The sequence below is a fragment of the Hippoglossus hippoglossus genome, chromosome 22 (assembly GCF_009819705.1).
Source record: "Hippoglossus hippoglossus isolate fHipHip1 chromosome 22, fHipHip1.pri, whole genome shotgun sequence".
Classification (NCBI taxonomy): domain Eukaryota; kingdom Metazoa; phylum Chordata; class Actinopteri; order Pleuronectiformes; family Pleuronectidae; genus Hippoglossus; species Hippoglossus hippoglossus.
This window is the reverse complement of record NC_047172.1, coordinates 1,703,174-1,719,846: the sequence shown is the minus strand read 5'-3', so window position 1 is coordinate 1,719,846 and position 16,673 is coordinate 1,703,174. Positions and strand designations below refer to the sequence as shown.

Here is a 16,673-nt window from a genome sequence, read left to right as displayed (position 1 = left end):
CACCGCCTGCTCTTCAGAAAAACATATTTGACTCTGATAACGCACCTCGGATCAGGGAGTGGTGCGTCTTGGTCTCCGCTGAACTGGTGCTGGATGGCCGCCAGCCTCTTCTCACACTCCCTCAGCTGCGTCTGGGCGAGGCGGTGAGCGTCCTCCGGGCTCAGGGTGTCGCACAACTCCTTCAGGGCCTGGAGGTGCTGCCCCGCCTGGGCAAAGCTGCCATCCACTGCAAAACAAGCCTGTTGAGAACAGGGAGCATGGTTATTACTGCTTTTACAGCCAGAGGATTAACATTCCATCCATGCACAACGTCACAATATCATTTTTTACACTGGTGCACAATCTAATCGAATCACATTTTTTATTTATATTTTTATTATGACAGCTTGACAGATGTAGTCCAATGCAAAAGCCGACCCCAACAAATTGAACTGCACAAAAAGTGAAAGAATGCTGTTTTTATTTTAATTCTTATTGTTCTCATATAACTACGAAAAAGTTTCTTGCCCACACCCAAGATACTAAATCGTGTTGTAAGTTATTCTCGACAAACGCCAACAAAAACAGCAGTCTCTTAAAGAGGAACCAGTACAAAGTCACCAAGTCTCACCGTCACGCTCCTCGGAGGCAAACAAAGAAGGAGCAGGAAAGAAAGGTTAGGCAAGTAGAGCAGGTAAGTTTGCAGAATACCTATCCACCGAATCACACCTCCACCTTAGTTCTAGTAAATCAACTACCTGGATTTCTTTGTCTAATCGGGAGCTTAAGTGCATCTCACACTGACCAGCAGCTGAGTTAAAGTCTCTCCTTGTTACTTCAAACCGTATTTGTGGCAAAAAGCCTGAGATCTCAGCTCTCACGGCCTTGGAGACATCATGAAACAAATTCAAAATAAAACATGGGACATGTTAGGACACAGTTGTCAAAACAAGGTTTTTGTACATTTAAGCTTTAAAGACATGAATGAGATCGAATATGACACATTTGTACCTTGAACAACACGAGGAAGCCTCATTGTAACTAACACATGTGAACACACACAAACATTTCACGCATTAACAGAGTGTGTGTCCCACCTCCCACTGAGATCTGACGGACTGGGTGAAGAACTCCATGTCTCTGAGCTGTGGGGGGGTACAGAAGGCCTCCATGCCCTTGGCTGCTCTCAGGAACTCCTCCAGCAACTCTGGGTCCAAGGTCTTCAGGGTCTCCTGAAGGAGAAAGGCATATCAGGCAGTTGCAAAATGGCTCCTTGCAAACTGGTCGATTTAAAATGTTATATTTTTCATTGACACATCTGATGAGAGGAATATATGCATTTATTTAAAGTTATTAAATCATCAAACTTCTCCTGTGTATTTGCAGATTTCTGTCCAACCAGCCACTGAGTTGAAAGCAACAAACGCAGCTTCCATGAACTGGGTTCATCGTTTAAACTACAGATCCTATAGACTGTATATAAAGATGGACGACATGTCTCCACTCCCACTATCCAGAAATGTAGCCAAATATCCCAGTAACCTACTTTTTCTTTTGGTCCATCCCACCCACTAACATGGAGGAGGCAGTTTTTTTTTAGTCTATGGGAGTGCTGTGTATCAGAGCAGCACTAATGAAGACCAATATAGAATCAGGAGGAAACATCAGAAATTAGATTTACCTCTTTCACTGACACTTGTTCGGCTGATATGCGTTTGTCTCTGAAGACGTTGATGGCTTCCAGGATGTGCTCCTGCAGGCAGTGCTTAGCCTCCTCAAAGCCGTTTCTGGCCAAAGCCTGGGCCTTGGCGTAAGCCTCTGTGTAAGCCTGTGGAGGTGCCTGGGCCAGCGCCGGGGGTTTGATGAGGTCAGGTGACTCCGCCTGGGACTGAGGTAGCACATTGACCTGAGAGAGCACAATGGTTTGGGACTGTTGTGTTTTGGGCTGTGGAGGAAGTGGTTGGATCTGAGGTCTGGCCTGTGGGGGTGATTGAACCTTGGAATGTGTGCTAGGTTGGGCCTTGGGTAACGGTGGTGACTGAGCCTGAAGTTGGGGCTGTGGTGGCGGCTGTGCCTGAGGTATGGGCTGTGGCATAGATTGGGACGTGAGTTGTGTTGGTGACTGGACCTTTGTTTGAGATGGTGATTGAGTTTCAGGTTGTGGTGCTGTTTGGGCCTGTGACTTGGACTGTGGAGGGGATCCATCCTTGGGGGTGGTTGGTAACTGTACTGTGGGTTGTGGTGGCAACTGGGGCTCAGGTACAGGTTGTGGCAGTGATCCAGTCTTAGGTTGGCTTTGTGAATGAACCTTCGGTTGAGTTGGTATTTGAGTCTCAGGTTGTGGTGCTGTTTGGGGCTGTGACTTGGCCTGTGGAGGGGATCCATCCTTGGGGGTGGTTGGTAACTGAACTGTGGGTTGTGGTGGCAACTGGACCTCAGGTACAGATTGTGGCAGTGATCCAGTCTTAGTTTGAGTTGTGGATTGAGCCTCTGGTTGTGGGGCTAACTGGTCAAGAGGCTTCGGCTGTGAAGGCATTTCACCTTTTGGTTGAGCTGCTGACTGAATTTTCAGCTGTGGTTGGAGCTGGGTCTGATGTTTGGGTTGTGGAGGAGGTGGCTGAGTCTGAGCTTGGGGCTTTGCTTGTACCGGTGGCTGTGTGTGAATGAGTGTTTGGGCTGAAGCCTGCAGCTTTGTTTGGACCTGGGGCTGTGAAGGAAACTGAGGATGGGTTGGATGTGGCACTTGTGATTGTTGAGGTATTTGAATTTGTGTCTGAGGATGATGCTGAGATTCAGGCTGATGCGGGACCTGTGAACATTGCTGAGAGGGAGACGGTGGATAAGGCTGGTGCTGGCGAACAGAAGTTTGCAGCTGTACTTGGCCTTGTGTCTGAACAATATTATAAGATCTCATCTGTTGTTGCATGGGACTTTGGGGCCTCATCTGGGGTTGTGTTTGAGCCAAGGCTTGGTGTTGTATTTGTGGCTGTCTTTCAGGATGAGTATATGATTGCCCCATGTGAGAATACCCAGGGGTCCTTATCTGAGGTCCTTGCTGGGGCCCAGTTTGGATCCACTGTGGTGGAACCTGAACTGTTGAATAGGCCTGAGCCTGTGAAGCTTGATCTGTTTGCTGAATGTATGATGGAGGAGTGGGATGTCTCTGCTGGTTAAAGGCTTGATTTTGTAGTTCGTGTTTGTGTGTCCACTGCTGGGATGGAGATTGTGCCTGGGGGTAACCCTGTGGAAACAACTGAGGTTGAGCCTGAGGATGCTGGACAGATATTGGAGATGAGGCTCTGACTTGAGTCCAAGCCTGAAGCTGGCCCTGCAGGATTTGTCCTGGGAGCTGGACTGGTGGTTGAGCATGTGTAGAATACTGAGTCATAGGCTGAGAATGAACCTGAGGCTGGACAACATGTTGAGTCTGGGTTTGATGTTGAGTCAAAGATTCAGCCTGACTTGGCCAGGCCATCGACTGAATATGGGTTTTACCCTGGCCATGGGTTTGAGGATGGGCCATTGACTGAGGATGAGTTTGAGGATGGGCCATGGACTGAGGATGGGCTATTGACTGAGGATGAGTTTGAGGATGGGCCAGTGACTGAGGATGGGCTTGAGGATGGGCCATGGACTGAGGATGGGGTTGAGGATGGGCCATGGACTGAGGATGGGCTTGAGGATGGGCCATGGACTGGGGATGGGCTTGAAGATGGGCCTTTGGCTGAGGATGGGCTTGAGGATGGGCCTTTGGCTGAGGATGGGTTTGAGGATGGGCCAGTGACTGAGGATGGCCTTGAGGATGGGCCAGTGACTGAGGATGAGTTTGAGGATGGGCCATGGACTGAGGATGGGGTTGAGGATGGGCCTTTGGCTGGGGATGGGGTTGAGGATGGGCCAGTGACTGAGGATGGGCTTGAGGATGGGCCAGTGACTGAGGATGAGTTTGAGGATGGGCCATGGACTGAGGATGGGCTTGAGGATGGGCCTTTGGCTGAGGATGGGGTTGAGGATGGGCCAGTGACTGAGGATGAGTTTGAGGATGGGCCAGTGACTGAGGATGAGTTTGAGGATGGGCCTTTGGCTGGGGATGAGTTTGAGGATGGGCCAGTGACTGAGGATGGGCTTGAGGATGGGCCATTGACTGAGGATGAGTTTGAGGATGGGCCAGTGACTGAGGATGGGCTTGAGGATGGGCCATGGACTGAGGATGGGGTTGAGGATGGGCCTTTGGCTGGGGATGGGCTTGAGGATGGGCCTTTGGCTGAGGATGGGGTTGAGGATGGGCCAGTGACTGAGGATGGGCTTGAGGATGGGCCAGTGACTGAGGATGGGCTTGAGGATGGGCCAGTGACTGAGGATGGGCTTGAGGATGGGCCTTTGGCTGAGGATGGGCTTGAGGATGGACCATGGACTGAGGATGGGCTTGAGGATGGGCCAGTGACTGAGGATGGACTTGAGGATGGGCCGTTGACTGGGCATGGATTTGAGCATCACGAATTGCTTGAGTGTGCATTTGAGGCTGGGCCTGTGTAGGTGGTCTAGGGGAGGGGGGCCTGACAGGGGCCCAAGACTGTGGATGAGTACGAAGTTGAACGTGGAATGGCACAGGAGGCTGCATTTGGCCCTGTACTGGAGCCTGCATAGGGGAAGCAGATCTGACTGGAGCCCATGTTTGCACTTGAGCTACAGGTGCACCATGGATACCGAACAGAGGTTCAGCTGGGATACATGTTTGGGACGGAGCCTGAGACTGAAGCTGTAGCTGTGTCTGTGTCTGTGGTTGGATCAATAACTGTGTCTTCACCGGGCCTTGGGGCGGTGGAATGACTTGTGTCTGTGACTGAACTTGGCTCATTCTGGTTTGAGACATGGTGTCTGGTGGGTGCTGGGTGTCCGTTGTAGTTTGGGACACACTTGTTGACTGTACTTGGACTATTGTCTGAGATGTAGACTGAACCATAGTTTGGGGTTGTACCTTAGATTGTGGGAGAGGTTGAGCAACAGCTACAATCTTGGATTTAGCCTTGGCATCGAAATCTGGTTGTGTCTGTTTTAAGGTAGGCTGTGGTTGTTGTGGTTGTTTTAGCTTTTCCTGTTGTTGCTGATCTTGACGTTGTTCTGGCTGCCGCTGAAAAAGAATCTGAGGTTGCGGTGCTTTCTCTTTCTGCTGTTGCTGCGACTGATTAGGAGCCTTTGCATTTGCCTCAGGTTGAGACTTGGGACTTCCTGTTTGCTGAGGAACAATTTCTACTGATGGCATTTGTTTTTCTGACTTTGGCTGTGAACCTTGAGTTTGGTCCTGAGCAGAATCCTTGTCTGGGGGTTTATGCTCCCCTGAGACTGGTTTCTGTAGCCAGGGCCGGTTCTGCATGGCCTGAGTCTTCCTGCTTTTAATCTCAGTGGCGCTTATAGGGGGCTTCTGTACATGTGGCTTCTGTACATGTGGCTGTTTGTTGGGCTCCAGCACCTGTTTGACTTGTGTTTCGACTTGTACACAAGTTACCACCTGCTGCTGAACTTGATATTGATGTTTTTCTATCTGTTCCTGCTTCTGCTGCTGTTGTTGTGTTGGCCGCTGCTCCTGCTGTTCCACTTTTTGTGTTTGCTGCTGCTTGAGTTCTTGCTGTTGAATTTCTTTTTCCTTTTGTCTGTTAAGCTCTTCATCTTGCTGCTGCTGCTGCGACATGAACCGTTGTTCCTGAGACTGCTGCTGTTTTGGCAAAACAGTCGTCGACCACGCTTCAGCTCGGCCCTCTGGCGGCGACTTTGTCCTGGTCTGCATCAAAGCTTGTGCATATGTGTATGGCATTGGAGGAGAAGTCGTCTTTACCTCTTTGTATTCCTGCACCACTATCTTTGGAATAAAGGTTTCATGAGACTGACGAGAAACTACGTTTGTCTCCGGCTGCTGGGTTGGTTGTCTGGTGTCCGACTGTCTCAGATGTTGAGGCTTATCTTTCGCCTGGATGAAGACTTTTGATGGAGGAGTTCCTTCTGGGGGGCTCCTGCTTCTGTCTCTTCTGGCTCCCAGGCTGCTCAGCATGCCAACAGCCTCCTGGAATTGAAATCACACATTGGAAAACCTGACATTGTCGTAATATTATGTTAATATTTTCTTTCACATAAATTTTCTTGCAAAAAGTCCACTGGCCTGAGACTGAGCAACAGCCGCCCGCACTCTGTCCTGCATAGCGGAGGCATGGAGGTACCGGATGGGAGAGCTCTTCTGATTGGTCATCACCACCACCTGCAGGTCCTGTTCCTCCGTCACGACCTGACCCTCCAGCTGCAGACCACGGGAAATCAGGGCCTGGAGGAACAAAAGGTTACTAACAGTTTGAATATTTTGCAAGGTACAGTTGCTAATTTTGAAAAAGATAATTTGTTTTAATATATATATTTCTTCTCTTCTTTTTCTATTTTCTTCTAACACAAGGTTCAGTTTCTTTTAAGATGGAAGTGATTTACATTATTTGTGTTTTATTTTATCTTCACTTCAAAGGGTCGTTATAAGTTCGTTCATTACCAAACCTACAAGTTCCAGTCAAGAGTTGTCTGGGTCAGTTAATTTAAATCACATGAGCATGAGTGTGTATCATTTCCTCTTGGTAGCTGCCTCATTAAAACGAACCTACATGTGTATGTCATAAAGAGGTTAGAGAAACATCAGGGTGTCTTATGAAGGACATGTCTCAGATCTCTTACCCTGGCTCTTGGGTCCTGGCCCCGCTGCTGTCGCTGTGCGGCCCTCAGCAGCTGGTAAAGCTCCCTGGCCTCCGTCTCCCAGTGCAGGAGCTCCGCCAGACGACTGTCCAGACCCGACACACTGTGCTGCAGCTCCACGCACACCTGCTCCGTCTCCAACAGGGTCTGGATCACCTGGCGACATTTCAACAAACAGACTTTTAGTCAGTACATATGTAGTTAAAGAGATTAAACAGACGTATGCTACAAAAGACACCTGAATGAAGGTGTTAGAAAGAAATCATTCATACGTCAGGTAAAGCAAACTTCAGCTTCTGTATCTGATCTGCTGGACATTCTAGGGAGGGGGCGAGAGCCTCCAGATCCACTTCTTTTAGCCTCCTCGTGATGAACTGAAGGGAAGAGAGCAAACAGTTCATTCTAGAGAGATACTGTCGTCATTCCCAGTAAACAACAGTGTGTATAAGGAGCAATGATTGGCTCCTACCTGTATTCTTTTTCTGTAGGTGCGCAAAGGGCCCGCCATCGCCTCCAGAGGCTCTTTGAGAATCAGAGTGGCTTCTCTGATCAGAGCCTGCGGGTCCTGGGTTCTGGTCTGGACGTCGGCGCTGGGCTCAGAGACGTTGTCCTATTTTAACAGAAAGAAAACCCCAAAAACTCAATAATGTGACAGACAAAATGGGATTTCTTGCTTTTACCATATTAGCCAATCGGCCGTATTTGGTGTTTTAATGTAACTTTTAATCCTTGGTCATTGTTATTGGTATTTTAATGACACTTGTCTCCCTCATAATACCACATTGTTCTAAAGGAATAGTTTCTCTGACTGAGCCATTGATGAAAGTTGTTTTAATAACTCATTGTTATGAAAAGCCATGAGGCCTCGCATTGAAAATAACCTCCACAAGAAAAGCAGAGGTGGAGCAGCACTTTCAAACTTGAGGTCACTCCCTTAAATGAACAATGGCACAATTACACCTTTAATTCCAGAGCCATGAGACATCGAGTTATCTAGATCCTGCTGTCAGTGCTCGCTAGAACAGATAAACACAGAAGAAACTAGGCCAACACAGAGAAGGAAATAGACAAACAGTGTAATATAAAGAGTGGAACACAGCACAAGCTTTATCACATATATCCTCTGCAGCACTTTCATTTTAGAGAAAAATGTATTAAGTTAATTGACAACTGACCTGAAAAGCAAGTGCGTGATTCATTCATTCGACAGCAAAACAAAGTGAGTCACTGCTTCTCACTAACCAGGTTTCCCCTGTTCGCTAACTTACAAAAGTGTTTTTCTTCACGAACTCGGCCCAGTGCATGTTGAGCCGGCGCAGCTCCTCCGCCAGACTCCTGCTGGTCTGAGGGTCTGTGGACTCGATCAGGAGGTTGCCCACCTCGTTCAAGTGGGCCTGTCGGGAGCCCCACTCGGCCATAGTTTCAGACGACACCTGGAAATCACAAATACATCAATTTCAATATCGAGGTTTGTATGAAAAGAGTGTTTTTCTCTATTTTATTTGATTTCCAAATGTGTGTCCTAAAGCAGAACGACGCTGGAGGCAGAAATAATCTCATTGGTTGAGTTGTAGTGGGTGGAGCTAGCTGTCGAACCATCTTGTTGAATAAACACAACTTTAATCAAGAGAAAACAAGGATTGGCATCACTGCACATGTTCTACGAGGTCTTTATATGCACGGTACCGCTGGTCTGTGGCCCGGGCTCAGTGCTGCAGAGCTCTGCTCAAGCCAAGCCTGCAGGGAGCTGAGGCAGTCGCTGTACGAGTCCCAGGCGGACAGGACCCGGCCCATGGTGCTCTTGACTGTGGTCACCTCCTCCAGGACCAGGGCGGTGTCCTCCTCCAGCTGCTTCACCTGCTGACTGACGTGGTTATAATCTGCAGCTGAGGAGCAGAAAGAAGAACAAACACCCAGTTAATCAAACATCCATGAACTGGTCTGATCTTCAGTGGAATCAGTCAGATCCTCCGATGAAGGATATGAGCAAAGTCACAGGAAACTCACCAAGAGCAGATTTGCTTGAATATTTCTCAGAAATCTGCTTCAGTTTATGAAGAGCTGCTTCCAACAGAGAAGTTAGCTCCTGTCTGCTTATCAGCTCCTGAGTTCAAATAAAGATTTATTCACACAAAGTAGAAACAACATTCGTGGATAATTAGGTGAAAAACTGACAGATGAACTTTATTATTCTTGGTCCAAATGATTATCATATAGTGAGTTTGTCATTTTGTTGTGGTGTCCGAATGTTTATTTTACCCTAAATATGCCTAGAAAATAAAAAGTCAGGGGATCATCAAAGTCATGTGGATCAAACCTCTGGAATCAACATCTGCATTAAACTGCATTTAATCAATTCTAACTGAAATGATGTGAAGCTCCAACATGGCTCCAGACCACGTTTTGTTTTGAAGATGCTGAATCTGAACGCTCACGACTCACATGCCATTCCTGCAGCAACACCCGGACGGCCTCCGGAGAAATGAAGGGTCTCTTCCAGACAAGGAGCTTGGTCCTGATCTGACCCAACAGATGCAGAACGGTGTGGCGGTGCTCCCGGTACTCCAGCTTGATCCCGTGGTACTTAGCAGTGACTCTCACACTGGTGAACCTGGTGAGAACATCCACGTGCAGAGGTTAAAATCATGTGTTTAGGCTTAAATACTGAAAGATGAGGAAGAAGAAAGGAGACCAACGTTTAACAAGGTGAACGTATTATTCTAGAACTTGAAATGATCAAATGTGCAAAATGAGTTTGTGGAAATGAAGCAACATATAAGCTTGTCACAACAGTATCAAGTATCTTGTGTTGTGTTAATATGTATTTTTTGTTCGTAAAATTGATTTGAGCTCGTCTAATTTATCATTGGCTGATAAAAATCTGCCTTTTACAGACATCTATCTGTATTTACACAACAATCTGCGTTTGCATCTTAGGAATCATTGCCAAAAGATGTTTAATATGTATATATATCATAACAGACAGAATCCTCACCTCCTCTTCAGCTCGTCGGTCTTGTCTGCGGGAACCATCAAGTTTCCGTACTCGTCCAGGTTCTGGAAGGACTGGAAGGTCTTGAGCTGCTGCGGCATCTCCTCCAGACAAACCTGCAGCGACATTCAGCCGTGAGATCGTTCACATCTACATGTTCATCACAGTCTACATTGTTCAACGCATTCTCTGAACAGGGAGTGAGGACGGATGCTGAACTGCAGTGGTTATTCAGCTGACTTTGTTTTTATCCTCCACAGTGAAAACCTGGCCTGAGGAACCTTGGGTTTGTTAAGTCACTCTCACTGTTTATCTCACTTCCTGAAGTCACACATTAAAGGGTTGAAGCTCATATTCACTTTGAGCAGCTCCTGTTTCTCTCGGGCTTCGTCGGCAGCGCGGCCGTGGTCCTGAGGGTCGCCCTGCTCCTCGGCCAGAGCCCCCTCCGCCTTCAGCAGCCAGCGGGCCACCGCGTCCAGGGGGGGGGGGAGACTCATGTCCAGCTCCATTCTATATTCACGAAGCTGAAAAACACAGAGAGAGAGAGAGAGAAGTGAAAATGTGTCATTCAAACTGCATACAACATACATTTATACTGTATCTATAAGAATATAATGAGAGAGAGAAACAGAGAAAGACAGACAGATGGATAGAAGGATAGATGGATGGATGGATAGATGGATAGATGGAGAGATGGAGAGATAGATAGATAGATAGATAGATAGATAGATAGATAGATAGATAGATAGACGGATAGATGGATAGATAGATAGAGAGATGGATGGATGGATGGATGGATGGATGGATGGATGGATGGATAGATGGATGGATAGAAGGATAGAATGATAGATAGATAGATAGATAGATAGATAGAAGGATGGATAGATGGATGGATAGAAGGATAGATAGATAGATGGATAGATGGATAGAAGGATAGATGGATAGATGGATGGATGGATGGATGATGGATGGATGGATGGATGATGGATGGATGGATGGATGGATAGATGGATAGATGGATAGATGGATAGATAGCGAGTGGCACTGACCTTCTCAGTGAGGGTGTCCCACGCCTCTCTCAGGGCCCGCTGCTCATCACTGAGCTTCGGGGTCCGTCTCATCGCCGTCAGCAGAGGCATGATGGGCCGGCGCTGCTCATTGAACGACACCAGAAACGTCTGAAACACCTGAGGGACGGAAAGTAACATCGTCAGCTCGACTCAAACCTGGAGTTTGTTTGTTTCGCTCTGATGCAGCTGCAGAAGGACGCCGATGTAAATCAAAGCAGCAGCATCAAAGCTCTTGATAGAGTTATGGAATGTTTTATCAGCATTTGTAATTGCACATGTATTTCACGTTGGTTATTGACAGAGTTGTGACATCATATATCTCGACAGGAGACGTACGTGGTATCTCTCTGAGTAGCTCTCGCCCTCTGTGGAGTCCCACCCCTCCAGGAGCTCGTCGTAGGCCTGAACCAACCAGCACGTCACTTCCTGTGCCTTGCGATCAGGTGTTGCCTGGCAACGCAGACAAACACAGTTATTGACTGAAGACGTGACAGCCCAAACAAAACCAAACAATGGCTGCAGTGAAACATCTGTTCTACTCTGTCCAGAGCTAAGACTCTTTATTTGGAGCTAAAATGATTTGATCAAATCTGGTTATAGTTAGAAAATGCAATAAAAACAATTAAGCAAAAATGAATTTCCACAAGGCACCGACCCCAGTCACGAGCTACGTCCCAGAAAACAACATTTCTTGTGTTTGGAGCCGGTCTGTGCAGAGCGGAGCGACACACACGAAAAGGCTGTTTCGGTAACAAAGTTGTTTTACACTCATGTTCAACCGCGACTTTTAGTCTCGTCCTACTTTCTGTCAATCCAGATTGAGGTGATGTCGACTACGTGCACATTCCGTGTAGAAGCATTAAAGGTGAAGACATTTCCTGCTGTGCCTGATCCTTTCTGTGCCGTCCACGGTGCAAACCGTGTTGCACAATCACTGCAGGATAAACAGTGAGCGTGGCTCAAAACCTCAAGTGTCTCCTGCAGCTACATAAGAACATTCTGATGTCTTGTCAGAAACCCGAGCCGACAGGTGTTTTGGTCACAGTGACGGATCCGTCAGGAGTCCTGCGACAGGCCGAACCTGCAGGAAGGATGTATCTGCACTGCCGTCGCCCCATGAGAGCTTTCTTCATGTCATGGGAGGCTCAGGGACACACCCTCCCTGTGGGTTTGGATTTCTTCCCAGACAACAGGGCAAACTAGTTCAATTGTGCATGATCGGTCCTGCTCTAATCACCATGTGATTTGAAAGTAATCTTGGCTTTCGGCAGGCGGAGCTTTTTTATTGAAGTAGCTGCCGTGCCGTCGCAATACACAACTTTCCTGGCGCTTCTTCAAGGAATTTGATTGTCACAAATAAAATCTTCAGTTTTTTGTCGGTGTGACAAAGTATCGTTGTGGCTGAATTTCACCGCGTGACGCATCAGAGCTGAGGCTGCTGGTTTCAAAACAAGCAGGCAACACGGCTCCTGAACAAAAACATTGTTATCTTGAATCATGAGGCCGTGACAGGGGGGTGTGGCACCGGCAGAGAGGAGATGCAGAAAAACATGTTGAGGAACAGATGGATCTGCTGCTTTAAACTTACTAGAAGTGTTGTTGACTTTTTATTTGTTAATTAATTAATTTCCTTTCTTTTTTTTATAGTTTTGTATCGATGTCTTTCTGTAATATAGACCAAAAAAGACAGAAATGTCAGTATTGCCAAGATATTTATGACTTCACAGTAAATTCTCTGCTGATATGAATCATCATTTATTATAACGTGACACTGGGTCTCAGAATGTGAGTAGATGGGTGAAACTTGAGGAGATGAAGCGCTACCTGTCGCAGAGGAGACGCAGAAATAGCAGGAGTGTAGTGAACAGGCAGGTTGATAGGAGAAGGAACTTTGGGAGGAGTATTCAGATATTGTGTCTGCGAGGAAAGAAGAGACAGGGAAGAGAAACCAGAGGAAACAACATGAGGCCGAGAAAATAGATCCCAAACACAAAGTCACTGTGGAGAGAGAAAGATGAAGAAGGGATGAAGGGAAAGTGTAGGAGAGAACTAAAGTAAACACAGACACAGGACTTTTAAATATTAGGTACGTTCATGATAATCATATTCAATACATCAACACTAAAGGAGCTCTCCAGGCTGCAACTCCTCTCATTATGTGTGACTCATCAGTTACAGACCTGTTTCTGACTATATTTTGGAAAAGTTGCAAAACAAAAGCAAGAGTCTAAATGTAAGTGAAAGTGCACCAGGGGGAGAAGAGCATCACAGACATCACAGACAAGGAGTCTGTTAAAAAAACAATCATTTGACTGTTCTACTGAGAAAAAACCTCCCTGCAACTAGTTTATATCTTTAAAACGACTCTTTGATAAAAAAGGATTCATGCTCCACGTGTGTGAGAGATGATGAACATGTTTAACATTTCATCTTTCACTCAAACACTGACTTTGACAACAGTGAAAATTCATCAGTCAGACTGTGTAAAGAACAAGAAACCGCTCGACAGGCCTCTAGTGTCAGAGTGGAAATCTGCTTAGAATATAAAGTATGTATAACATGTAACACGTATTATTTATAACAACTTCACAGAGAAAGAAAGTTGTGGAATCGAAGTTTTAGATGCGACTGAGGAATGTGAAAAATCGAAACCTTCCAAACAGCGAGTCCTTGTTTCCTGAGCAGAAGTGAATCACCTCCTAGTTGTTGACACTACACAGCTCGGTGGTTAAACAGCTGGAAACACAAACACTACCACCGCCTGTTGCACTGACATGAAAACTCTCTGTGAGCCTCAGATTAAACTGCTGAGCTGCTTAATGTGTGTGTAGGAAATGAAGCGGTGGCACCGACCTGCATCTCCTCCTCGGCCAGCGGCAGGTCCCTGGAGTACTGCAGGAACTGGGCCACGTAGGTCATGATGGACTTCTCATCTGGGTCTCGAACGTCCACATCTGCATCCACATCACACTCCTCCATGATCAGCCTCACACTAACATGCGCCTGTCAAAGCTGCTGACTAACGCACGAGCACGCTCCTGAAGCTGCAGAACTGGAATCTGAGGAATGGAGGTGTAACTCCTCCGTCTTTAAAGGGACGATCAAAGTCTGCTAACGAATTAACAAGCAGGGCGAAGTGGAACAGGCGAGGGTTTTATACGAGTCTGAGGCAAACACACAGCGAGGGAGTCAGCAGACTGTCAGGCCGTCATCTCACTTGCCCTCGAGCTGGCTGGGCTCGGCTCAGCTGCGCTCAGCACAAAGGATTCACATGGCACCGCATCAATTAATGCAAGAATGCCACCGAGAGCAGGCAGAGGAGTCGTGTTTTGGAAAAAGAAAAGTAGGTGCAACTGTATGAAAACGGATTGTGGGAGGACGGCATCATAACAAGTGAACCAAATACATGTGAGTTCAAATGTTTCCGCATCAACATAAACTTGATGAATTCCTCTGCAGAAAGTTAAACAAATTCTGTTTTGACACGTGTGCAACCACCAAAGAAACATTTTCACATCATGTTCATTAGAATGGTTTTGAAAACAAAGGGCTCTATTTAATATTAAAATCTAAATGCTCCCTCACTGCTGATATGAACGTGTTCTGGGTTATTATCCATATGAAGCAAAGTAAACCAGCTTTTACATGGGCCTGGTATTCTCGTTATGGACACATGGAAGAAACTAAAATATGTGTAAAGTGTAATATCCATAAAACATACAGTTTGCATTTAGTTTAAATAGAATAATAATGTTGTGATGTACACGTGCTATATTGAAATATAAGGCATGTTTTTTTATATTAGTAAAGTAATGAGATTCCGACTGTGCCACAGTTGCGTCATTCTGTAATTTGATTGTGGACAAAAATATATCTTTGAGATAAGAGGAATTTGCCTCTTTTTTTTTCGGTGCACATGTTTTCCCTCGAGACAATTTGTGAGAAAATGACCATGGTCCTGTATTTTTGATTTTCTGGGATTGTGGATGTTTATTTCACGGTTTCGGTCTCAGCTTCAGAAAGTTTCCTCCAGAGCGAATATGTACGAATCTCAAGGTGACAAGACTCGACCTAAAAACATGGAGCATCGACCTCATCACAGTTTAACAGTATTCTTTCACTCGTGTATAAAAAGTAAATCCATTTCTCTGAGTACTGATGATACTGTGTGAAATGTTTGAATTATTCTCCGCAGTGTGATATGTTATTGAACACGTTCAAAAATGTGTGCGAGTGGGAACAAGTACTAAGTCATACAGCGTTATTAATTCCAGGCCAAGAGTGATACTCCCACAATATTACAACGTGGACCTGGTGCGTTACATTTGTATGAATCCACCTTTAACAGCCTGTTGCACTAATCACACCTGCACATCCGGGTCAACACCCCCGCACTGGTGGTACGGACCAGTCAGAGAACTTTTAAAACTTTGATCATTGTCCGTTCACTAAACATCATGAATGTTGAGTGACAGAAAGACGGAGGCAACAAAGGGTCACGGCGAGAATCTCTTTTGAGGATGACGTTTGCCTTTCTTCGCGATACACAGTACTTTGTGTAGTACTTACACAAAGTTACAACAACAACAAACATGTACTTATACATATTCAGTGAGAGGCCGGACCGTGTTTGCACAAAAATGTGTCGGAAAAAAAGCCGGTGGGGTTCTGGTTCAGAAAAGTGTGACCCGACACTCTACTATTATCAGCTCCTCTGTCACATGGTTGTTTTTGAACTGGTTGATTCTAAATCGAGTCCAGTGACTCACCATCAGGCTCCAGCAGTCTGGGGATCCTCAGCTCCCTCTCTGCGACGCGGAACGCCTCCTCCAGGTTCTGCCTGTTGCTCCTGGTCCTGGCCCGGGACAGATCCACCAGGTCGGGCCGCAGAGCGTAGAGGATGGCCAGGAACACCACCCCGCTCCTCCAGCTCGACTTGAAGTCCTTCACGTTGAGTGAGCAGCCGGCTCTGAGGGAAACAAACCATTCTGTCATTAAAATAAAGGTCAATCAAAGAACTCTTTAGTGTAACTTGATCCCTTTGATGCTGGGAGATAAATTAAAGCTAAAAATACGACATGCAAACAATTATTTATTTGAGTTTATGTCAGTTGTGTGTTGTATAGCAACCCTACACAACACATTTAAACAACAGACTGTATAAATAGATGCCATCTTGCACCGATGAGGTCATTTGGAGTAGAGCTGCAGTATCGAGGTTTCGCTGATTCATTTCCGTCGACCAATCATGAGTCAGGCTCAGCTGTCAATCATTACATGGCCTCAACCAATCATCGCTCAGTCTCCTCACAGAAAACACGGAGGCCTGACTATGCATCAGTGCGATAAGAACTCTACCCCAAATAAACGTATTTAACCTGTATTTTCCCTTTTGAGTTTAGTCCATGTCCCATCCGCTAACACGGAGGAGGCAGGCGTCATGGCCTATACTGCAGCCAGCCACAAGGGGTGGGGGGGGGCCGATCCGGACACTTGTTTATTGACAGTCTGTGATTTAAATTCGACTTCTCACCTGTGACACTGCTCCCGGACCCAGAGCATCAGGGCCTTCTTGGCACTGACCCGGAAGCGGGTGTGCAGCGGCGACGCTCGGGGGGGAACCGGGCTGCTGCTGGCCGAGCGGCTCGACAGCGTGGAGCGCGAGTCCAGACTGGCCAGCGACTCCATGGAGCCCTGACGCGAGTCGAAGGAAAGGCTGCTGGCCAACTCCTCGATCTAAGAACCCCCCACATCAGCAAAACATGTAGTTATGAGATATTGATTTAAAAGATTAACCAAGGAAATGGAAATTCAACATTTCTGAGACAGAAGCTCTTTGATTCACAGTCGGAGCTTTTTAATCCGACAGGAGAGGAGAAAAAACTGAATCTACGAACCTGAAAACT

The 16,673-nt window shown here is 46.6% G+C and overlaps 1 protein-coding gene across 3 annotated transcripts in view; it reads right to left on the bottom strand.

Moving 5' to 3' along the window:
* syne2b (spectrin repeat containing, nuclear envelope 2b) overlaps positions 1-16,673 on the bottom strand; it is an 88,209-nt gene that overhangs the window by 56,291 nt on the left and 15,245 nt on the right. For all 3 annotated transcript variants that reach the window (XM_034577395.1, XM_034577396.1, XM_034577397.1), the window contains exons 7-26: positions 16,301-16,503; positions 15,537-15,736; positions 13,621-13,721; positions 12,592-12,684; positions 11,104-11,217; positions 10,747-10,884; positions 10,057-10,221; positions 9,701-9,813; positions 9,148-9,316; positions 8,713-8,809; positions 8,392-8,591; positions 7,974-8,138; positions 7,175-7,315; positions 6,978-7,079; positions 6,688-6,861; positions 6,134-6,292; positions 4,388-6,037; positions 1,661-4,207; positions 1,077-1,211; positions 46-239 (exon numbers count right to left, since the gene is read on the bottom strand). In XM_034577395.1, coding sequence (XP_034433286.1) covers positions 46-239; positions 1,077-1,211; positions 1,661-4,207; positions 4,388-6,037; positions 6,134-6,292; positions 6,688-6,861; positions 6,978-7,079; positions 7,175-7,315; positions 7,974-8,138; positions 8,392-8,591; positions 8,713-8,809; positions 9,148-9,316; positions 9,701-9,813; positions 10,057-10,221; positions 10,747-10,884; positions 11,104-11,217; positions 12,592-12,684; positions 13,621-13,721; positions 15,537-15,736; positions 16,301-16,503 — 6,860 coding nt within the window. The remainder of the gene's footprint in view (positions 1-45; positions 240-1,076; positions 1,212-1,660; positions 4,208-4,387; positions 6,038-6,133; positions 6,293-6,687; positions 6,862-6,977; positions 7,080-7,174; positions 7,316-7,973; positions 8,139-8,391; positions 8,592-8,712; positions 8,810-9,147; positions 9,317-9,700; positions 9,814-10,056; positions 10,222-10,746; positions 10,885-11,103; positions 11,218-12,591; positions 12,685-13,620; positions 13,722-15,536; positions 15,737-16,300; positions 16,504-16,673) is intronic.